The sequence below is a fragment of the Bombina bombina genome, chromosome 10, assembly GCF_027579735.1.
Source record: "Bombina bombina isolate aBomBom1 chromosome 10, aBomBom1.pri, whole genome shotgun sequence".
NCBI lineage: Eukaryota > Metazoa > Chordata > Amphibia > Anura > Bombinatoridae > Bombina > Bombina bombina.
The window spans coordinates 16,751,389-16,776,102 of NC_069508.1; the positions used below are offsets into that span (position 1 = coordinate 16,751,389).

Here is a 24,714-nt window from a genome sequence, read left to right on the forward strand (position 1 = left end):
AGCGCCTTTTTTCTAAAGAAAACAGACTCAGTTTGGCTAGCCTCTCCTCATAGGTTAATTTCTCCAATCCCCTTATTAGCTTTGTGGCCCTTCTCTGAACCTTTTCTAGTTCTGCAATATCTTTATTTGCGATTGGTCCCCAGAACTGCACTCCATACTCCAGAATTATGCTTTCCTCCCTTGAGTCAATGCCTCTTTTAATACATGCTAGTATCTTATTAGCCTTTGAAGCTGCTGCCCTGCATTGTGCACCCATCTTTAGCTTGTTATCTATTACTACTCCCAAATCCCTTTCCTCTTCTGTTTGGCCAAGTCTTGTCCCATTTAAATAATACGTTGCCTGCTTATTTTTACTTCCAAAATGTAGAACCTTGCATTTCTCCGTATTAAATCTCATTTTCCATTTACCTGCCCATACTTCTAATTTTTGCAGATCCCTTTGTAATGAAAGTTCATTCTGCTCTGACCTAATGACCTTACTTAACTAGGTATCATCTGCAAAAATAGAGATGTCGCTATTTAATCCTTGCTCCAAGTCATTTATAAAAATATTAAAAAGAACGGGGTCCAGTACTGATCCCTGTGGGACTCCACTGATTGCCTTTGTCCAATCTGAGTATGATCCATTTACTACTACTCATTGCTCCCTATCTTTTATCCAGTTATTTATCCATGAGCTAACATTTTCAGCTATTCCCAGTCCCTTAATTTTGTGCATTAATCTCTCATGTGGCACAGTATCAAACACCTTTGCAAAATCTAAGTATATCACATCAACTGATTCCCCTTTATCTATATTTTTACTTCCTTGTAGAATCTAATTAGATTAGTTTGACATGATCTATTTCTCCTAAAACCATGCTGATTAGAACTCATAATCTTGTTTACACGAATATGCTCATCAATATAATCCCTTCAAATATCTTCCCCACTATTGATGTCAGACTAACTGGTCTATAGCTTCCTGGATCATCCCTGCTTCCCTTTTTGAAGAGTGGCACCACATCAGCTTTACGCCAATCCTGGGGTACCATGCCTGAGGATGAGTCTTGAAAAATTAAGAGTAAAGGTTTGTCTATAACAGTGCTAAGTTCCCTTAACACCCTTGGGTGTATTCCATCTGGGCCTGGAGTTTTATTTACCTTAATATTATAGTTTTTTCCTAATATCCTCTAAACATAACCCATTTAATGGTATGGACTGGCATGTTCTATTTTGTTCCAAAGTATCATCCAATGGTTCCTCTCTTGTGAATACTGAAGTTTAAAACTGGTTTAGTACCTCAGCCTTCTCCCTGTCATTATTCATCATGCTACCCTCAACGCATTTTAATGTACCTATATTATCCTTCTTAGATTTTTTTGCTATTTATGAACTTAAAGAACCTTTTAGGGTTAGACTTAGAATCCTTTGCAAGTCATTTTTCATTTTCAATTTTGGCTAATGCAATTGCTTTTTTTGCATGCATTGTTACATTCCTTATAAATATTGTATGTTGAGTCTGTACTATTTTCTTTGATTATTTATTTTTATAACCATATGGTATTTGTTGATATGTATATTTATTTAACAAAGTTTTAAATATTATCCATTTATCCTCTGTATTTTTATTAGAGAATACATTGTCCCAACTTATATTATTTAATGATTTCCTTAAATTGTTGAAATTTGCTTTTTTGAAGTTAAAAGTCTTAGTTAAAACTTTAAGACACTGCATATGAAGAGACTTCAAATGTGACCATGTTATGATCACTGTTACCCAAATGTTCTTTGACTTCTGTTTGATATTATATCTGTATTATTTGATAGTACTAAATCCAATATAGCGTTAATCCTAGTTGGCTCCTCTATTAATTGTGACAAGAAGTTATCCCTAAGAACATTTAAAAAATCTACCCCCCCCCTTAGATGAATTACTAGTTACAGTGGCCAAGTTTATATCAGGGTAGTTAATCTCCCATAATTACAGCACTGTTATTAGCAGCCTTATCTATTTGCAGTAGTAGCCGAGTTTCCTCCAGGTCACTAATGTTAGGGGGCTTGTAGCATGTTCTTAGTAATATATATATATATATATATATTTTAGGATTTTTTTCCTCCTACTCTTTATTTCAACCCACAGGGTCTCTTCATTGTCACTTGTATCATAAATATCTTCCCTTATTGTAGGTTTAATATACATGCATATTCCTCCACCCCTTTTATTATTCCTGTCCCTCCTAAATAAAGTATACCCCTCTAAGTTAACTGCCCAGTCATGTGAATCATCCGACCAAGTTTCAGTTATACTGATAACATCGTAGTCCTCTTCTGCAACTAAGAGCGTCAGCTACCCCATTTTACCGGTCATGCTTCTTGCATTTGTTGCCATACATTTAATTTTCATGTGCTTTCTGCTGCTACTTGGTGTGCTTTCCCCTATACTTTCTAATGTGACATTTCTTAAGTCACCCCTTCCTTGAGATATTAAGGGAGTGACATATTCACAGACTGATCTCTCTGTTCTTTTGTGTTCTAACTGACCCTCCCCCCCCTTTGCCTAGTTTAAATGATTCTCTAAGCATACTACCATCCTTTCCCCCAACACACCAGCACCCATGTCATTCAGATGCAATCCATCCTTACTGTACAAATTGTACCCAAGTGAAAAGTCAGTCCAGTGCTCTAAAAGTCAAACCCCTCATTTTTACTCCATGTTTTTAACCATGGCTTAACAGACCTTAGCTCCTTCTGCCTTACTGAGTTAGCACACGGCACTGGTAATACAGAAAATATTACTTTGGAGGTCCTTGCTTTAAGCTTGCTACCTAACTCCCTGAAGTCATTTTTTTTAAGACTCTCCATCTCCCACCGATTCCTTCACTAGTACCAATATGCACCATGACTGCAGGATCAGACCCACATCCCTCTAACAATCTATCAATACGCCTAACACGATCCCCTGGAAGACAGCAAACTGTTCTATTTTAAGGGTCAGGCTGACAAATTACCCTATCAACCTTCCTAATAATAGTCACCTACCACCAACATCTGCCTCAGGCCCTGACTTGTATGCCCCTTTACCATATTTGGAGGACTGCCCATCATAGTATGCTGCTCTTCCACAACTAAAGGACTGTTCACTATACTAGGCAAACCAGCCCTCTCTGACACTGCCACCCCCAAACTGATATCCCCAACATCTTCACTTAATCTGGCAAATCTATTGGGGTGTACCAGCTCAGAACTGGCCTGTCTCTTCCGCTTACCTTTACTTCGCCCTCTGTGACCCAGCTACATCCTGGAGTCTCCTCATCTGAATCATCCCCATTCCCACTGCTAGAATCATTAACAACCAGCTCAGTCCTATCCCTTTCAAGTGTCTGAATTTCATGCAGTGTAGCAATTCGTTCCTCCAGATCTCAAATACGAGTTTCTAAAGAGACAATATGCTCACACTTGCCACAAACATAATCCCAGAAGTGGCTGCTCCAGTGATGCAAACATGTGGCAAGCTGTACACTGAATGAGATTCTTACTAAAAGGTTTAACTTAAAAATATAAAATAATTATATTTCCCCTTGGTTACTCCAAATCCTTGTTTGCCTAACTACCTTGGTTAGCTAACTATTATACTTGAACAGAGAATCAATACAGCAAGACCCACTTAGAGCTGTTATAACTAAGGTAAGGATAATTAGTGATGGTTGCACATTTATCTCTGGTTTGTAATATATTGTGCAATTACATGTTTTTACTACACATAAAAGTGCACTTACAAGCCCAGGACATGGGGGAAATTTACAATCGCATACATATTGTAAAAACACATACACACAGATCGTTTTACAATCACATACTGGTGTACTGTATATACAGATTGTTAAAGAAACGTATACAAAGTCCTACTTGACTCTGTGTATAGAAAATCATGGCTAAGGTACTGATTTGTTAACAGATATCTGTGGCTTCTTCTAAGTCCAGTATGTCATACAGCTATAAGTAATATTCCCCTGCCAGCCACCAGTATAGTTAAGCAACAGACTTGCTCACACTATATCCCCAGGGGCACAGCAATGTGGTCTGTTTTCTGCTATTCAGCTATTTTACCCCACACTTTCTTTAGTTAAGTACATTTGTACCACATTTTGTAAAACAGGGTATTATATACACTTAAATGGAAAAAAGTAATCTATTTCCAATGTTCATTTTTAACTATAATCTATTAAAAAGGGACAGTCTACTCCAGAATTTTTTATTTAAAAAGATAAACCCTTTATTACTCATTCTCCAGTTTTGCATAACCAACAGTTATATTAAATGGGAAAGTCTACACCAGAATATTTATTGTTTTAATAGATCGATAATCCCTTTATTACCCATTCCACAGTTTTGCATAACCAAGTTATATAAATATACTTTTTACCTTGTATCTAAGCCTCTGCAGACTGCCCCCTTATCTCAGTTCTTTTGACAGACTTGCATTTTAGCTAATAAATGCTGGCTCTTAGGAACTCCACGTACGTGAGTACAGTGTTCTCTATGACACACATGAACTAACACCCTCTAGTGGTGAAAAACTGTCAATGCTCTGAGCTAAGTTGCAGCTTTCAAGGGCTTAGAAATCAGCATATAAAACACCTCGATTTAGCTTTCAACTAATACCACCAAGAGAACAAAGCAAAATTGGAAACTTAAATGACCTATCTGAATAATAAAAACAATTTACACTTCCCTAATAAATATATTTCTTTCTTGACAAGGTGAGTCTGCGGATCATTTCCAATAACTATTGAGAATATCACTCCTGGCTAGCAGGAGGATGCAAAGAGCACCACAGCAAAGCTGTTAAGTATCACCTACCTTCCCTCCAACCCCAGTCATTCGACAGAAAAAAAAAAAAAAAAAAGAGAAAGGAAGTAACACAAGGTGCAGAGGTTTACAACACAAAAACTGTCTAAATAAACAGGGCGGCTGTGGACTCACCGTGTCAAGAAATAAATCAGGTATGCATAAATTTAGTTTTTGCTTTCTAATGACACAGTGAGTTCACGGATCATCAAATTACTATTGGGAATCAATACCCAAGCTAGGGGACACAGATAAGGGAGGGACAAGACAGAGAACCTAAACGGAAGGCACCACTGCTTGAAGAACCTTACTCCCAAAAGAAGCCTCAGCCGAGGCAAAAGTAACAAATTTATAGAATTTTGAAAAAGTATGTAGTGAGGACCAAGTTGCAGCCTTGCAAATCTGTTCTACAGAAGCTTCATTTTGGAATGCCCAGGAAGAGGAAACAGCCCTCGTGGAATGAGCTGCAATTCTCTCAGGAGGCTGTTCATTTCATAGGCCAAACAAATTATACTCTTCAGCTACAAAGAAAAAGAAGTAGCTGCAGCTTTGACACTTGCGTTTTCCAGAGAAAACAAAGCAGAAGATTGGCGAAAATCCTTAGTGATCTGTAAATAGTATTTCAACGCATGCACCACATCTAGGTTGTGCAGCAGACGCTCTTTATGAGGAGATAGGACACAAAGAAGGAAGGATTTCTTGAATAATGTTCCTATACAAAACCACTTTAGGGAGGAAACCTAACTTAGTATGCAGAACTACCATATCCAAATGAAAAATAAAGGTAAGGGGATTCACACTGCAACTCCAGGAGCTCTGAGACTCTACAAGCAGAAGAAATTGCAACAAGAAACAAAACTTTCCAAGATAACATCTTAATATCTAAAGAATGCATAGGCTCAAACGGAGCCTGCTGAAGAACTTTAAGAACAAGGTTAAGACTCCAGGGAGGAGTAACCGGTTTGAACACAGGCCTGATAAAAAGTTTGCAAAACTGGTACATCTGCCAGACATTTATGCAACAAAATAGACAAGGCAGATTTGACCCTTCAAGGTACTAGCAGATAATCCCTTCTCCAGACCCTCCTGGAGAAAGACAAAATCCTAGGAATCCGAACTCTACTCCAAGAGTAACCTCTGGATTCACAACAATACAGATATCTACGCTATCTCTTATAGTAAATCTTTCTGGTAACAGGTTACGAGCCTGAATCATGGTCTCAATGACTGGCTCAGAAAATACACGCTTAGATAAAATTAAGCGTTCAATCTCCAAGCAGTCCGCTTCAGAGAAACGAGATTTGAGTGAAGGAAGGGCCCTTGAAGCAGAAGATCCTTCTTCAGTGGAAGTCTCCAAGGTGGGAGAGATGACCTATCCACTAGGTCTGCATACCAGATCTGCAAGGCCACGCCGGTGCAAAGAGGATCACCGATGCCCTCTCCTTTTGATTTGAGCAATGCCCCGAGGAAGGAGAGCGAACTGAAGAAATAGTTATGCTAAACTGAAATTCCAAGGGACCGCCAGAACATCTATCAGTACAACCTGATGATCCCTTGATCTCGACAGCTTGGCATTCTGTCGAGATGCCATGAGGTCCAGTTCCGGCTGTCCCCATTTGAGAATCAAGTTGGAAAACAACTCCGGACGGAGTTCCCACTCCCCCGGGTGAAAAGTCTGTCTGCTCAGAAAATCCGCTTCCCAATTGTCCACTCCTGGAATGTGGATCGCAGATAGACAGCAGTTGTGGGTCTCCGCCCACTGGATACCTCCGTCATGGCCAAGGAACTCCGAATTCCTCCCCGATGGTTGATGTAAGCCACTGAAGTTAGGTTGTCCGACTGGAACCTGATAAACAGGGCGGCTGATGCTAACTGAGGCCAGGTCAGAAGAGCATTGAAGATTGCCCTAAGCTCTAGGATGTTTATGGGGAGAACCGACTCCTCCCGAGTCCATATCCCCTGAGCCTTTAGCGGGCCCCAGACTGCTCACCATCCCAGCAGGCTTGCATCCGTTGTCACAATCACCCAGGAAGGTCTGCAAAAGCAGGTTCCCTGGGAGAGATGTTCCTGAGATAACCACCAAGGAAGAGAATCTCTTGTCGCCTGATCCAGATGTAAACGAGGAGAAAGATCCGCATAATCCCCGTTCCATTGTTTGAGCATGCATAACTGCAGAGGTCTGAGATGGAACCGGGCAAACGGAATTATGTCCATGGCAGCTACCATCAGACCAATTACCTCCATACATTGGGCCACTGATGGCAGAGGAGAGGACTGAAGGGCAAGACAAGAATCAAAAGTCTGTCTCTGACCTCGGTCAAATATTTTTTATTGATAAGGAATCTATTATAGTTCCCAAGAACACTACCCTTGTAACTGGAATCAAGGAATTATTTCCCAAATTCACCTTCCATCCGTGAGAACGCAGAAAAGATAAAAACCATCTCCGTGTGAGTTTGCTTGTTGTAAGGATGGCGTCTGGACCAGAATGTCATCCAGATAAGGCGCCAGTGCAATGCCCCGCAACCGGAGCACCTCCAACAGGGCTCCCAGGACCTTTGAGAAAATACTGGGAGCTGTGGCAAGGCCGAATAAAAGAGCCACAAACTGGAAGTGTTTGTCTAGAAAGGCAAACCTCAGAAACATGTGATGATCCATGTGGATGGGAACATGTAGGTACACATCCTTTAAATCTACTGTTGTCATGAACTGACCCTCTTGAACCAAGGGAAGAATGGAACAAAGAGTTTCCATCTTAAAGGACGGTACTCTGGGGAACTTGTTTAGACTTTTGAGATATAAAATTGTTCTGAACGTTCCCTCTTTTTTGGGAACCACAGACAGATTGGAGTAGAATCCCAGACCCTGTTCCTACATTGGAACAGGAACCATCACTCCTAGGTCGGAAAGGTCCCAGACACAGTGTAAGAACGCCTCTCTATCTGGTCTACATATAATCTTGAGAGCAGAAACCTGCCCCTGGGAGGAAAGGTTTTGAACTCTAGTTTGTATCCCTGGGACACGATGTCCACCACCCAGGGATCCAGCACATCCCGAACTCAAGCCTGAGCGAAGAAAGAAAGTCTGCCCCCCACCAGATCCGGTCCCGGATCGGGGGCAGACCCTTCATGCTGACTGAGTCACTAACAGGATTCTTAAATTGCTTCTCCTTGTTCCAAGACAGGCTGGACCTCCAGGAAGGCTTGGACTCTTCCTGCTTGGCAGAGGGAGAGGAATTTTTTTACTCTTGAAGTTTCGAAAGGAACGAAAGTCACTGACGTCCCTTCTGCTTATTCCTCTTATCCCGAGGGAGGAAATTACCCTTTCTACCCGTAATGTCTGAAATAATTTCAGTCAAGCCTGGCCCAAACAAGATTTGACCCTTGTAGGGAATCGCCAAAAGCTTAGACACATTCGCAGACCAGGATTTCAACTATAAAGCTCTGCGAGCCAGTACTGCAGACCCAGAAATCTTTGCTCCCAACTTAACTTGTAGGGAACCTTCCGTAAAAAAGGAATTGGCCATTTTTAAGGCCTTGATCCTATCCTGGATCTCTTCAAGGGGGGTATCTGTGTGAATAGATTCAGACAACGCATCAAACCAGTATGCTGCCGCACTGGTGACGGTAGCAATACATACTGCAGGATGCCATTGTAAACCCTGGTGTACATACATATTTTTAAGTAACCCTTCCAACTTCTTATCCATAGGATGCTTAAAAGAACAGCTATCCTCTATGGGGATAGGGGTTCTCTTAGCCAAAGTGGAAATTGCCCCCTCCACCTTGGGGACTGTCTGCCAAAACTCCTTGATAGAGTCAGCTATTGGAAACATCTTCAAAATTGGGGATGGAGAAAGGAAATACCTCCACCGTGGAAGGTACATCAAAGTATTTGTTTAGCTTACTAAATTTCACAGGATTGACTAAGACAGTCATGTCTGAGTCATCCAAGGTGGCCAAAACCTCCTTAACAAAACGGAGGTGTTCTAGCTTAAACCTGAAAGATACAACTTCAGCATCAGAAGGAATTGAGTCTGATATTTCACCCTCAAATGCCAACGAAGTATCTACCTCCTCAGACTTCTGGGAGGGAACATTTGGAATAGCCACAACTGTCAGAAACCTTACTCACTGATTCTTTATATTTCCTCTTGCACTTTCCCTGCAGCATGGGAAAAGCAGACAGCGCATCAGTTACCGCAGAGGATATGTGGGTAGCAAGGTCTTGCAAGGTAACTCCAACCGGAGTGTGAGAGGAAACACAGGGCACTGCATGTGGGGACGATAATGTTTGAGACACTTGGAGAAAGCTGCAGCATATCTTGAACTGGAGACCCCTGAACAGCATCTGCCTTAGATAATGATGGCTCAGAATAAAAAAAAAAAAAAAAAAGTATATCCCTGTAGTGTAATGTTCTCTCAATACATGAGAAACAAAAAGGGATTGGTGATTCAACATAGTTATCAAAACACAAGCTACATGTAACGTTTTGCACTGACTCTTGGGTATCTTTACCCCCAAATTAAATAAAAATATCCTTTTTTTTTTATTATTTTAAAATTTAAATAAGTTACCGTCTCTTTAAATTTTAAAATGAAAGTTTATATTCAAAATCACAACCGTAAAGCAGCTGCTCACTCAACTCTTTGCTGAGGTGCCTACTAGTCCTGCTGAAAAAAAAAAGGAAATTTTAACGATCTGGACCCAGAGCTGCTCAAATAGGCTACTAGCCGACGAAGATCCTTGCTAGCAGAGCCGCAACAAACCCCTCTATACCGGATCGCACAGAAGGAGAAACCGGACGTGCGCAACGCTATCTTGCCGCCTCAGAAAAGCCTGCCCTCCTAATCGTGGGCGTGACTAAACTGAACTCCCGGTCGCCATTAGCCTCCTTGTAGCCGACACATAAGTAAAGCATACAAAACACATACCACCAAGTCCAGAATTAAACCGGAGCTGAGCCTCTTATAACGAGTTACCTCTCACATAGCAGCAATACCAGCAAATATGCAACTGCTCCTCAAGCCCCCAGTGCCTGCATATCTGCCTACCTTAATCCCATTAAGCCTAAATAGGATTGTATTAAAATAAAAAGTCCCATACAAATTTAACTGTAAAAGTGCCATATTCTCCTGACCCAAGAAAATTAAAATTAGGCCCTTAACTGAATTCAACACTACCCGGCAGCAGGGCAGCTCACTTGGTTTGAGAGGCACACCTCACATGGACCTGTGAAAATCAAAGACTAAATAATCCTACTCAGGCTTTCAAGACAGGGCAGCAGCAACAACTGTTTGGGACGCGCAGCGAGGATTATACCCAACAAGTTCCCAATTGCTTAAAAGCCACCACTGCTCTACTGAAGAGACTGACATGGACTACAGCTAAACCCCAGGAAGGAGCAGAGCAAACTCGCTCTGCTTCAAAATAATAAAATCTTGATTGAAGAATCTACTTTTAGACACCTAAACTTTACCACCACCTTGCTTTTAACGTAGGCAAAGAATGACTGGGGTTGGAGGGAAGGGGTGCTCTTTGCCTCCTCCTGCTGGCCAGGAGTGATATTCCCAATAGTAATTAGAGATGATCCGTGGACTCACTGTGTCATTAGAAAGTTTGTTTTGGACTAGACTGTCCCTTTAATACACTTTTAACTCTGATTACCTTGTTTCTAAGTCTCTGCAGACTGCACCCTTATTTTAGTTCTTTGGACAGACTTGCATTTTAGCGAATCAGTGCTTATGTCTAGGTAACTCCACAGGTGTGAGCACAATGTTACTTATAGGGCACACGTGAATTAAAGCCCTCAAGTCCTGAAAACTGTCAAAATGTATTCAGATAGGAGGTGGCCTTCAAGGGATTAGAACTTAGCATATGAGTCCACCTATGTTTAGCTTTCAACTAAGAACAAAAAAAAAGCAAATTTGATAAAAGTAAATTGGAAAGTTATGTAGAATTACATGCCCTGACTCATGAAAGTTTAATTTGGACTTGACTGTCCCTTTAATCAAAGAACAAAAATATATGGAGAAGCACTAAAAGAAGCTAAAGGTGCGGCAGTAAATAAAGATAGATATATTACTGGCTATGCCAATGATTTAATCGAACAATTAAATAGAATACATAAATGTAAAGATAGAATGCAAAATTGTAAAGATATTAAAATCGGACGTCTCCAATATAGTAAAACACACAGCGGTATATAAAAACACAAAATCTAGATAGACGTCCGATTTTAATATCTTTACATTTATGTATTCTATTTAATTGTTCGATTAAATCATTGGCATAGCCAGTAATATAGCTATCTTTGTTAATTACTGCCGCACCTTTAGCGCTTCTCCATATATTTGTTCTTTGACACTATCCTTTCTTCCCTATTTACTAGGGACTATAGGGTTGGAGTAGTTTGGTGCTCTCTTGCGCACACTTTTTATATTAACACTTTCATGTCCCTTTAATCAATTGAGGCCACAGATGTGGCACAATACCATAGAGATGGATATATATTGTCAAGCAGTTATTAGATAACTTTCTAGACAGATTTATCACTTAGGAGACCGATTTATAGCTTCTTGTGCACAAAAGCCAGAAAGCTGTCTGTGAAAGGCTGTGGGCACCTAACTAAACACCACTGATGAGCAAATGTCATGAGATTAAATAGATGTATGCAAAAAAAAATTTATTAATCCAGAGCAACTTTTTGCCCAATTTGACACAAACAAGTTAAAGGTTATGATCTGAAAGGTTACCGTGGAAAAGCAGAATTACAATTTGGAATGTCCTTTCAATGGTAACGTAAAAGTATGCTAAATAAATAGACATGGGCATTACATAAGTAGGAAGCAACTCGTTGACTTAGGGGCCGATCCATCCGTTTCCGCACAAGCCTTCAGGCTCGCCAGAAACAGGAGTTAAGAAGCAGCAGTCTTAAGACGGCTGCTCCTTAACTCGTCGCTTGCTCTGAGGCAATGGACAGCAATCATTCCGATCACATACGATTGGGTTGATTGACACCCCCTGCTAGTGGCCGCAAATCTGCAGGGGGCGGCATTGCACAAGCAGTTCACCAGAACTGTTTGTGCAATGATAAATGCCGACAGCGTCTTCTGTCAGCATTTATCGATGTGTGGCGGACATGATCACTATAGCAGATCATGTCCGTCCGCACTTTTCAGAGCTGGATTTATGCTACTAAAAAAAATAAATCACCAGACCAATATTTGGATTTGCACAGATCTTAGTGTAGTGATTTTTCACAAGCAAAAGTCTAGCTCCGAAAAGAGCAGAAGTCAAGAAGGGGCTGCCTACTTCCACATTCAGCAGCAAAATGCCCACATCTAATTTTAAAAACTAAATATACGTTATATGTTAGACATTTGTATCCAAAGCAAAGATTAGCCTGAGAATATGCAGATGTAGGTTTCATGGTATAAAATATTCACATTTTGAAGAAATAAGTATAATGTTTTAGTGTCTATTAAGTTAAGGGCACTAATATGTAACATTTTCCCCTAAGTTTAAAAGCATCTTATCTTTGTTCATATTTAATGTCTGTTTAAATCGTTATTTCACAGCATCATGGCAAGTATTGCTATGTTTTTTTCCCCTCTCGCTATAAAATGTTCTAAGGTTTAATGCTCCCATTCCACAGGAAGAGATAGGAACCTAAATAAATAAAACTCATCCCTCGTAATAGATCAAAATGTATTTTTGTTTTTTTTAAAAAAAGTTTTACATTTGGACAATAACACAAATTTCAAATTCCATATCAGCATTCGTATCAGTTTTAGGAAAAACAAAAAGAAGGTCATATACCCTAACAAAAATGTCAGCTAAGCCATGCATTCTGTGTCAGGAGGAAAATCTCAACCTCAAGAGCTTCAGAACAAAAAGCGGCAAACATTGCCCCTTATAAACTGAGGCTCCAAGGCTAATGTAAAAAAGGGCATTAAAACATCAAGGTTTTCATGTACTGGCTGTACACTTCAGAACACTGAACCAATAAAAACATAACTGTAGCCGCACTGGGGTGTTTAGATGGAGAGATAATGTCCGATTCTCTAGGGATCCCCAAAAGGCACTTCCCTATTCAGTCTTTGCCTAAGAATGTTCTTAAGGGGAAAAAAAAAAAAAAAAATAGTGCTAAAGAGAGGGCAACGACTTAGGACAGAAAAAATAAAAATGGGAAGAGGGACTGGGAATAAACACCCCAAAAATTTGGATTCAATGTGATCCAGGAAATCTGTGTGTCACAGAGTCTCATCTTTGCCTCTCTGCTTTTCTTCCACATCTGAGCTGTGGTCCTTGCCATCGTGGTTTCGCCTGTGCGTTCGCTCCTTGCTCCTACTGCGCTTGCGTGGTTTCTCCCTGCTGGTGCTGCGCTCCCGCTTTCTTGATTTTTCAGAGCTGTCTGTTCTGTCACGGCTGGTGCTCCGGCTTTTCTTGTTTGTTTTCTCTTTGTGCCTGCCAGACTTCTCCCTGCTGCGGCTGCGCCCACTGGCATTTCTGCTCGGACTTTTACTCTTCCGCTTACGGTCTCTGCTTCTGCTCCGACTGTGTCTCCTTTCTTTGCGAGAATCTCTGTCCTCTCGGTGTCTCTTGTCATCCCGGTCTCGTCTCTCTTCACTCCTTTTACGTTCCTTTGACCTGTCACGTGTTCGGTCAGTCTCCTTCTCTCGGCCGTTGCCTTTTTTCTCATGTTCTCTTTTTCTGCTCCTCTCATTTTCTTTCTCTCTGTCCCGATCCCTTCTGTCTGTTTTACGATCTTTGCTTCGGCTCCTTGTTCTGTGACGATCTTTGCTCTTGCTCCTCCTTCGATCGTTGCTCCTTGATCGTCTTTTGTCTTTGGTTTCTCGCTCTAAACGCTGTCGTTCCTTTTCTCTCTCAAGCTCTCTGTCGAAGTTTGTTGTTCCATGGTGATCTCTATGATGGCTCCTACTTCTCGATCTCCTGGGGGATCTGCGAGGACTCTTTGGAGTCCTAAAAATAGAAACAAAATATTTAAGCAGGGTTTTAAAGGCTTGACACATGGGTAAAAAATTATGCAAGCAAAGTCATATTACAATGCATTAACGAAACTCAAAACAATTACAGAAAAAAAAAAAAAAGATAACTTAATTAACCTATTCTTTAGGCAGGGTAGGGTTCAGTAGAATAGGTCTATTAGAACAAAACTAAGATCACAATAAACAGCATAGTTATCTCTTATTACCTAGATCTTCTCCTTTCTGCATGACGGTCAACTTCTTCAGCCTCCTCAGCACTTTCTTTCTTAACTTTCCTGGGCCTGGTTTTGATCTGCTGGTCAATGTGTTTCTGAACGGGTACTGGGATTCTAGGGAAGAGCGTGGAAAACCATTCCAGCTTGGTTAGGAATGACCGCAGCATCTCCCCAATAGTCATCACACAGCCGCCCCCGGCCTTTACATCAAGGTCCTGAAAAACACACAGGGCGGGGAGAAGACAGCTTGTGGTGAACATGAGGAACTCTTGTGACTGTCACACACGCAGATCTCTCAGAGGGCTTATTGCTCATCTAAATTCCAATGTGCATTTAGATAGAAATTACTGTAAAATGAGATCTAATGGATATGGGTTGGTGATAAAAGGCTTTTTGCATTTACTGGCCAATTAACGGCTTTACTATTTTGCAGAGACACAGTGGTCATTGAAAGAGAGGAAACCTGTAATTCATTTTTTTATTACTATTTCAAAGCAACACGTACAGATATGAATATTTTTTCTATATAGTCACACTGCACACCCATATTAGATTGTTTTTTCAGGGGGTGGAGAAAGCAAATCTCCTTTATCCTAATTCAATAAAAGGGCACTAGGAAGAAAAACAAAAAAATGTTCTATGTTGGAAGTGTTCTTATACATAACATGTACGGCAACTGTGTGTTCAGTCTGTCTAGGTGACTAAAGTGCATGAAGGAATGTGTTAAGGGGCCGGTGTGGGGGTGCTGCAGAAAAACTTTAGGTGGCCAATCAGCCATCTGCAGGATTTGTAGTCTATACACTTGCCCCTTGCCCTAGATATTCCCAGCCCTGAATGCAATTAAAGGCAGATTTAAGAGAATCTTGATGTAAAACTGCTTGCACTCACAAACACGAATGTGTTCAGATTAATTTCGCCCAAAACAATTGCTGCAGCACAAAGATCTAGACAAGAAAACAGTAGATTAGCTTAAATAAACAGAACGACTTGTTACATACTGAGCTAGCCTGGGAAAACGCCCCCTCTACAAGGACTCACAGTAACATTTCACTGAGATACACAAACAGTTCTCTATAAAGTGCAGGTTCTTTCACTGAGGCATGAATATGTCAAATACTACATTAACGTTTACTTGGGGCAGATATGAATGTAGAGACTTTAAACTTCAGTGTAGTAATCACGTGAAAAGAAAGGGAAGATTTGACTATTTTTGCTGTACAGAAGTCTGAACCAGAGCAGCTTGATTAGGCCCCATTGATATACAATTGGATTAGACTCTAGTTCTCATGCCTTGAGCATCAACAACTACATTGTCATTTCTGTGGGTTAACCCCTCAGCTGCCACAGAGGGCTGCAGCATAATGAAAAGCAAAGCCATCTATAACAACCTAGGGGTTATGGGTAATCTGCATCAGAATCATGCCGGTAAGTTTAGAAAAACATAATCTTAGCAATAATTGTAACAGTAGGAATAGTAAAAGCAAAACAAATCAAAAGTGAATTATTACCCTTGCGGACATACCTCTTCGTCATCAAGAAAATCTTCATACCAGTCCCATAAATCTGTAGGAGGCTGTGTGTATCTGAAACGGCAAGGAACAAATGTACAGTGGTTGAGTCCGTAGTTATGCAGGGTTTTATACTACAGGTCACTTAAAAGGATGCGGCTTCCTATAATGCAACATTATATGCGTCTTGTGAAAGCCAGAAAATATCTTTGGTGATTCAGAGAATACACTTAAAAATGCCTCAAATTTGTTTTGTTCCTATGATATTCCTTGTTCCCATGGTTGGAGATACCTAGGTAGGTAACTGGCAGGAAATAGTGCAAAACTGTCATACAGAGCACCAGACGCATGCACATCCCTGCCTTTTTAACAAACTATATCAAAAGAAAACTTTATAATAGAAGTACATTGTTTGGAAGCCGTTTAAAATCGCTGCTCTATCTGAATTATTAAAGGCAATGTTGGGTTTCATGCCCCTTTAACAAGATTACGTATATTTGTTTTCGAATAATTATCTTGTACAAAAATAGTTCCAATCAACCAGGGCACAGAACCAAGGAAAATGCTTAGTGCTCTTAAAGGGATATAAAAAAGCTCTTTCATGATTCAGGTAGAGCAGCAATTTAAAAATAACAAACTTGCTAATTTACTTCCATTAATCATTAGTCTTTGCTCTTTTTATATCTTGTTGAAAGCTGGGCAGTAAGCTCAGGAGTGTGCACGTATATGGAACACTATATAGCAGCCCCATTTGCAAGAGAAGAGACCTAGATGGCAGCACTGTTTCCTGCTATGTAGTGCTCCAGACACCTACCTACATATCTCTAACAAACAATAGGAACAAAGCAAATTTGATAATAGAATTAAATTGGAAAGCGTTTACATGAACAACTTATTTCCCCTCGGAGGGTGGGAGTGCCAGTTATGTCTTTAGGTGATCTGTGAACCTTTAGTTTGCCGTTTCGCTCTGCGCCACAGGGGACAACTCACCGTATATACATGAAACCAAGAGCTCTGATGTAGGGGGAGTCTGTGTGCGTAATGAGACCCATCACTTGCTTTCGGGTCAACTTCAAGGTAAACAGCTTGTAAAGAAGACAGAATGCAGTGGACACAATACCCCCTGTGCCCACCCCACGCACCTGAGAAAACAAAACATTACAAGTTACGGCTCCCTCATGCGACACTCACTGCACAGATCATATGTTATCCTGATCACTAATGTTTATCCACCAGTATTTAATGTTACAGCAATGCTTTTCACATACAAAAGTGCCCCATCTACAGCTGCAGCGCAGGAAACAAACAAACACCAGAGCACAAATAAATCACCTGTTCAGTGTACAACTCAGGTAAACAACATATATAATAATATTCACAGCCTGCTCCCCACTGTGCACGTTATGGCTTACTGCTGTTATTGTATCATTCAGGGGAAAAACCTGTAATCAGACAAATCCCAATCCGCCCAAACTGCGCAGCCCTTGGAAGGTTTCCCCAAGTAAAAATAAATATGCCCAGAACCAATGGGGGACAAGCCCAGTAATTTACATGAGAGTCTCTGCACAGCTGGCTTCTGAATCATTGTGAAGGAGATTAGAAACAGTGAAATTGTCTATCAATAGGACAATAGCAAATCTGATTTTCCAGTGAGAAGTCAGGCCTTAAAGGGACAGTGTATTGTAAAATTGGTTTCCCCTACCAGCAGAATAAAATGATTAAGAAAGTGTTCATTTGGGCTTATTTTAGTATATGAAATAGCCAGTTTTGTTCTTTGATACTACAACCCATTACAATGGGCTGAGCTCCAGAGGTTGACAAACCTGTTTTAAAACTTAGGAACCAGACAGTAGTATTTGTATATAGATATATGGAAAAATAACCCAAAGTTAGGAACCAGGGGTAAAATTCTAGGAGTCAGTGGCTCCTTGGCTTCTGGGTTTGTCGAGCCCTGGCTTACAGGGAAATCAGTTTTTATTATCACTTTCTATACATACACATGCTTCCTTGTTTTCTAAAGCCCTCTACTACGAGAGAACTATTTTATTACTTCTCCCTCCTTCCTAGGAATATAATCTCTTCTGATAACTGTTAACAGAGATATTGGCTATGTATTGACATTTTCAGTATAGGTGAAAAATAGGCAAATGCTACATCATAGGGAACAAATTAAAAAGGGTTGATAATGTTACAGGCACAGTTACACTACATTAAATACCAAATTTAAATAGCTTTTCTTCCACATGCATGGCATTTCTACAGTTTTCTCTGTCCTGAAATCAGACCCATACTGAACACATAGTGCGCTTTAAAATAAATAAAAACGGATTTCCGGCAAAAGGCCTATTCTACGTAAATTATAGATAAGTGGAATTCTGTGCCAATAGTAGTTTACGGGCATAATCACACAATCTCTCACTGAGCTCCGTAACACATGGCACGAGCCTACAAAACCTGTAGGAATAAAATGCATGAGCTGCCGTTGTGTGCAGCAGTTATAGCATCAAGATGAGGTAGCACGTACTTGTACTTACCCCCCCCGCACATGCCTGTCTGACCCGCCGTTTTTCTGCTTCCTTTCTCCCAGGGCTCAACATGCGTCACCTGTACACAAAATAAAAAACAATGATTAGTGGTGTCTCAGTACACACTTATTACAAGACATGCCTGTTGTGTTGCTATAGGACAACATATCAGACAAGTCTTAACGGTTTTAAAACAAATTAACATCCTTTTTCCTGCAATTCTTTATCAATAGCCAAACTTCACCTACTATATCCCTTTAATTCTAATAGTTAATTTGCGCTTTAGTCCTCAGAACACAAGGAGTGCATTGTTTTGCAGTTTTCAGTTAAAGCCAATTAAGGACATATTTTGAAGGTTAGATTTAAGAAGTTAGCAAGTGTTCTGGGAAATAGAAAATTGCTTAATTTTGAGAGCTAAAACTACATGAAAAAGGAGACAAAATACGCATAACAGTTTATATAACAATCAAGATGTTTATTGTCCCTTTAAAACGTGCATAAAAAAGGATAAAAAAAAATAAAATATCAATAATAGAACATTCAAATACCCCACGCTCAATTTTTCTGTGAGCCAAAAGTTTGAATTGTTCTCCAATCAGTGCTTTGCCCATATGGCACTTTTGTTATAGCTAGAGCACTGATTGGAGAACAATTCAAACCGTTGGCTCACAGAACAATTGTCTTTTGAAGTGGGTGGCTGAGAGTGAGGTATATGAATTTCATATCTATATTAAAAAGTAAGTTATAGCGCAACTGATGAATGGAACTCCATCTAAAATATCAGATATGCTGGATCTGATTTTATAAAGGGGAGAGTTTAACGTCATCGCTTTAACCACTTGCCCTAGAGCTGCTGAACATTCACTGTAGCAAAGGGATTAATCTATCAGGATGGCATCTTCATCGGACGTCCGTTCCAAAGCGCAGTTGTTTTGTTTTTTATTTAATACAAAAAAGTATGAGGAGCACAGATATAGCACACTGGCTGGCACCGTCTCTGATCCGCTCATAAATTCCCAAAGAATCTTAGAAGCAAATTACAAATCTTAATTAAAAAGGCTCACATTGGCTAGCTGCAAAATTTTACATTCACTGCTCGGAAAATCACAAGAGCTACAGCGTCTAAAATAATGCCACACCAAGAAACCCCCCCCCCCCCCAATATCTATCCGCAGATTTTATCAGAATCGTCACGTAATAAGACCATACAAGTAAAACGTCCATTCCCAAAACCCTTTTCGAGCTTAATGAGACGTTGCCAATGACATAGGTTTGCGCATGAACGCCAACTTTTCTAAGCGTCAGCAACAGGACACAGTAAGACACCAGCACAACAAGAGGGAGCACAGAGTTAATGGTGCAATAAAGACAAACTGAAGACAGAGCATGAAGTTTTACAAACTTCCCAATATTGAATCTGGATTTGCTGAAGAGTAAACCTAGGTAGGATCAGGAGCGTGCCCATGTTGGAAGCACTTCAGCTGTAGCAACTGACAGATCAAGATAAATATATAATAGTGTTCCCCACAGACAAATGTGCCCGCAGGATGGCAGAGAGGCAACCTACATTTATTTAATGACAAGGAGTTCAATAAACATTTTAACATTAGCTCATTTCAGTTTAAAGGAAATGAATCCCAGATATTTTCTTTAGGTTTCCAATTTACTTCTGTGTTTGATACCTAGGTAGCATCTGAAGCAGTACATGGCAGTGCCGACATCTAGTTGCTCTTGATAATGGATAACAATCTTGCAAAACGGCTGCCATATAGTGCTCTACACACGTGCACGAGTTATCCCTGTTTTTAAAAAAAGATAAGAGTGAAGAAAATTTGATAAAACAAATCAGCTAGGTGGTGCATCCATTAAAATGGTCCTGGGGAGAATAAAAAATATAAAGTGATTGGTTTCTTTAGGAGTTTCTGGCATCACAAGAGGGGTTTATCGTTGTTTGAACGCAACAGTTGTTACATACCACGTGATGGAAACACTGACGCTTATGTCCCTTTCCTAGTGTTTGACTGACTATGCAACCCAGAGTGATTTTGCCGCAATAAAAATGCTCATTTTTTATTTTAAATAACTGTCCTGTTTATTTTGGGGACAACTTTTTCAATTTAACCAGAGGTCTAATCTGTGGTTAAGTGCACTTAGCACAAAGTGAAACCACAAGCAATGGCTGGTTATTTAACGTCCCCCTGTAAATCGGGTTCATCTGTCCCTTTACGGGCCCACACTAAAATAGCGCTCCACTCGTAATCTAGCCCTATTTGTGTTCCGATATTTTACACAGAACTTTTTGTATTTTAATCCTTGTAATGTTATACATAAGTACTGAAGACACATACACGCTCCAGAGCCTAAGTGGCTGGCTCCAAAAAAAAAAAAAATGTCTTATTGTCTCCTAAATTTGAAACATCCTTGTCGACCCCTGCACTCATCGAAAGGAGCGAAGTTTAAAAAAAAAAAAAAAAAAAAAGGGATACCAATAGAAAGACAAACTGTAAATTAAAAAGTTTCTTCCCCTTTAAATAGCACGCTTTATGAAAATCATGTAAGTTGCACTGTCTGTGAAATACCTTTAAATAAGTGATTCTAAGTCATCTTTTCATTCAACCTATTTTCCCTCCCTCTAGGAAACGCGGCCTCTATGACCCAGCAGTCACTGGTGCCACAATTTAATATAAAATACACATTTATATTGCAAACAAGAACAGCAAACAAAGGTGTTAACCCATTCAGAAAGCATTCATACAGTTTATTAACCAGGGTGTTTAATGTCTCTCTGAGAACATCAGTTACATAACGTGCGGGGCTATGTTCATTACAGATTTAGATATGATCAGTTCGGCTTCTCCTTATGAAATCTGAATCTGCTTTTATAAACTTGTAAAACAGGACAGGTATAAGTAGGTTGAGGGAAAACAAGTGTGTGCGATACCAATAAGGATTTAGATAGGATGTAGGTTAAAAGGACAGTAAACATTAGTTTTTTTTTTATATATATTTACAAATTTTGAAACTGGCACTAGGAATAGTGGGTTTAGGGATAGGTAGATAAATTATCCGGTGCTGACCCTAAATATATATATATATATGCAAGAGGGGTTAGGTAAGGGAACCAAAAGGTTTAGGGTTTATTTAGCACTAGGTTGAGGGAAAACAAGTGTGTGCGATACCAATAAGGATTTAGATAGGATGTAGGTTAAAAGGACAGTAAACAGTTTTTTTTTTAATATAAAATGTTTCATTTTGTATTTAAAAACTTTGCAATATAATCTTGCAATCCATTGTATCTGCTGGAGTGTATTACACTGTTTGCAAATAGATCATTTACCTTTTTTTGTCATTTGCAATATCTACGTTTGCCAGATATAGCCCCACCTATACTGAAAATTAAATATGGCAGTATTGGCTATAGAAAAGGTATGTAAACAATAGAATGAATCACTCATTATGGGAGAGATATATGTTCATCCTTGATTGCTCTAAGTTTCAGCTTTTGTCTATACATAGAGATAAGAGTGTATATAGAGAGATAGATTTATCTGCTTTCCTTGCAAGTTAACCCCATTTAAATGAGTTGTAGTTTCAACAAACAGCTATTTCATTTACAAAAATAAACCCAAATTATCAACTCCCCATACATTTTACACCAGGCAGATGGTTTAACTAGTCATTGTAAACTAATTATGGGGATTTTTTTTTTTTTAAACAATAAACCGACCTATTAACTCTAAAAATGGAAGGCACTCATTATCCAAACAGGAAAAAACGTACTGACTTCACAAGCCTAACCCTAATCGGCCTAAGTAGGGGAGAATTACATAAACTGTTTAACAGAGAGCTCACAAACAAAATCACTGTAGCTAGATAGGTCTACTCTAGTAGCAAGTCTAGTAACCCAAAAACACAACTGGTGGAGAGAGTCTCACTAACAAAATCACTGTAGCTAGATAGGTCTACTCTAGTAGCAAGTCTAGTAACCCAAAAACACAACTGGTGGAGAGAGTCTCACTAACAAAATCACTGTAGCTAGATATGTCTACTCTAGTAGCAAGTCTAGTAACCCAAAAACACAACTGGTGGAGAGAGTCTCACTAACAAAATCACTGTAGCTAGATAGGTCTACTCTAGTAGCAAGTCTAGTAACCCAAAAACACAACTGGTGGAGAGAGTCTCGCTAACAAAATCACTGTAGCTAGATAGGTCTACTCTAGTAGCAAGTCTAGTAACCCAAAAACACAACTGGTGGAGAGAGTCTCACTAACAAAATCACTGTAGCTAGATAGGTCTACTCTAGTAGCAAGTCTAGTAACCCAAAAACACAACTGGTGGAGAGAGTCTCGCTAACAAAATCACTGTAGCTAGATAGGTCTACTCTAGTAGCAAGTCTAGTAACCCAAAAACACAACTGGTGGAGAGAGTATCGCTAACAAAAAGTGAAAGGGATTATCTATTACCCATTCCCCAGTTTTGCATAACCAAGAAATAAATTAATATACGTTTTACCTCTATGATCACCTTATATCTAAGCCTCTGCAGACTGCCCTTTATCTCAGTGCTTTTGCATTTTAGCCAATTAGTGCTGGTTCCTGCATAACTTTATGGGAGTGAGCCCAATGTTATTTATAAGACATGAACGAGCACTCTCTGGCTTTAGCGGAGTGAGCACAATGTTACCTATATGGCACACATGAACCAGCACTGTTTGGCGGTAGTTCACAGGAGTGAGCACAATGTTATCCACATGGCACACATGAACTAGCACTGCCTAGTGCATGGGAGTGAGCACAATGTTATCTATAAGGCACACAAACTAGCACTGCCTGGCTGCTGTGCGCTGGAGTGAGCAGGGTGTTGACACACATGAACTAGCATTGCCTGGTTGTAGCACACAAGTCTCCACAATGTTATCCACATGACACACATGAACAAGCACTGTCTGGTTGTAGTGCACAGGAGCACAATGTTATCTGTATGGCACACATGAACTAGCACTGCCTGGCTGTAGTGCACTGGAGTGAGCACAATGTTATCTGTATGGCAAACATGAACTCACAGAGTCTGGCTGTTGTACAAGATTTAAAAAGCACTGAGATAAGAGGTGGCCTGCTGGGCCTTAGAAACAGATTATATAGAATATTGATATAACAATGTTTGTGCAAAGCTGGAAAATAATGTAGTAAATTAGTTCTTTTTAAGCAATACAACAAATATACCATCCCTTTAAATGGATATCAAACCCAAATTATTTATTTCATGATTCAGATAAAGCAGCAATTTTAATCAAATTTCTAGGTTACTCCTATTATCATTTTCTTCCTTCTGTAATATTTTTTTGAAAGAGCAGGAAGGTAAGCTCAGGAGCAGGCCCATTTTGGTTCAGCACCTGGGTTATGCTTGCTGATTGGTGGCTAAATGTACCCAATCACCAAGTACTAACCAGGTCGCTGACACAAAAATGGCCAAGAGAATGAAGAAAAATTGATATCAGGAGTAAATTAGAAAGCTGCTGCGCTATCCGAATCATGAAAAAAAAAGTGGCTTTCATATCCCTTTAAAGGGACAGTCTACAATAGATTTTTTATTCTTTTTAAAGATATATAATCCCTTTATTACCCATTTCCCAGTTTTGCATAACCCACACTGTTATATTAATATACTTTTTACCTCTGATTACCTTGTATCTAAGAACCTGACAGCCCCCTGATCACATGACTGACTATTATCTATGGACTTCCATTTAGTATTGTTTTGCGCTAACTCTTAAATAACTCCCTGTGCATTAACACAGTGTTATCTATATGACCCACATGAACTTATCAGTCTCTTGTTGTGAAAAAGAATAAAAAAACATTTGATAAGAAGCAGTCCTTCAAGGGCTTAGCAATTAGCATATGAGCCTACCTAAGTTTTGTTTCAAATAAGAATACCAAGAGAACAAAGCAACTTTGATGATAAAAGTACATTGGAAAGTTGATTAAAATTACATGTCCTATCTGAATGATGAAAGTTTAATTTGGACTAGAATGTCCCTTTAAGTATGACTGAGGCACTATAGCTACACTGCAGGAAGTGCAACAGCTGTCAGAGCTTCCTTTAAGTGAAAACAAACTAAGTAAATAACAGGTGACTGCTATGTCGTTTTATTTCCCTCAGTTACATAATGTAATACCGCAGTATACAACTACCCACAATGCTTTGCCTCAGTGGGATTCCCTCAGTATCTAGAGAATGGGACACACTGGGATGCTCATTTACATATTACCCAGGATCCCTAGCACTACAGCGGTGGGTACCGTCTCCCGGTACAGGTGGGGAGAGCACAGGGAAGCCCCCCGCCCCAGAGCTCTTGCCTTGAAGTAGATCTCGTCCACCACCTCATGGTAGGTCTTGAGCTCGTACAGCTGCACCTTGAAGTAGGGCGAGGACAGGATGTTGGTGAGAATCATGGGGTTCAGGTTCATGGTCTTCTCGTTGCCCCATAGCGGCAGTACGTTACCGGTTTTCCCGGAAGACGCCGGCTTGCTGACTCCCCCGCCTGTCTGAGGAGGCTGCGGGGTCCCGGCCAAGGCGGCCGCCGCGCTGTTGTTCGCCATGACACACCGGAGCAAAAATGGCG

The 24,714-nt window shown here is 40.0% G+C and overlaps 1 protein-coding gene across 1 annotated transcript; it reads right to left on the reverse strand.

Annotated features, from left to right (window-relative positions):
* Positions 1 to 12,523: 12,523 nt before the first annotated feature.
* PRPF38B (pre-mRNA processing factor 38B) lies at positions 12,524 to 24,691 on the reverse strand. The gene is made up of 6 exons (XM_053693826.1): positions 24,449 to 24,691; positions 18,085 to 18,168; positions 16,555 to 16,706; positions 15,579 to 15,639; positions 14,048 to 14,271; positions 12,524 to 13,815 (listed from the first exon to the last, which is right to left on the reverse strand). The coding sequence occupies exons 1-6, from the start codon at positions 24,689 to 24,691 to the stop codon at positions 13,086 to 13,088; spliced, it is 1,494 nt and encodes a 497-aa protein (XP_053549801.1). The 3' UTR covers positions 12,524 to 13,085.
* Positions 24,692 to 24,714: the final 23 nt, after the last annotated feature.

What these genes read in the sequence shown, in the direction of transcription:
- PRPF38B (XM_053693826.1), bottom strand. Translation starts at nt 24,691, where the DNA reads ATGGCGAACAACAGCGCGGCGGCCGCCTTGGCCGGGACCCCGCAGCCT. An exon ending in TGGACGAGATCTACTTCAAG is followed by an intron (nt 18,169 to 24,448) that starts GCAAGAGCTCTG and finishes TTTTGTGTACAG; the next exon opens with GTGACGCATGTTGAGCCCTG. An exon ending in GCAGAAAGGAGAAGATCTAG is followed by an intron (nt 13,816 to 14,047) that starts GTAATAAGAGAT and finishes TTCTATTTTTAG; the next exon opens with GACTCCAAAGAGTCCTCGCA.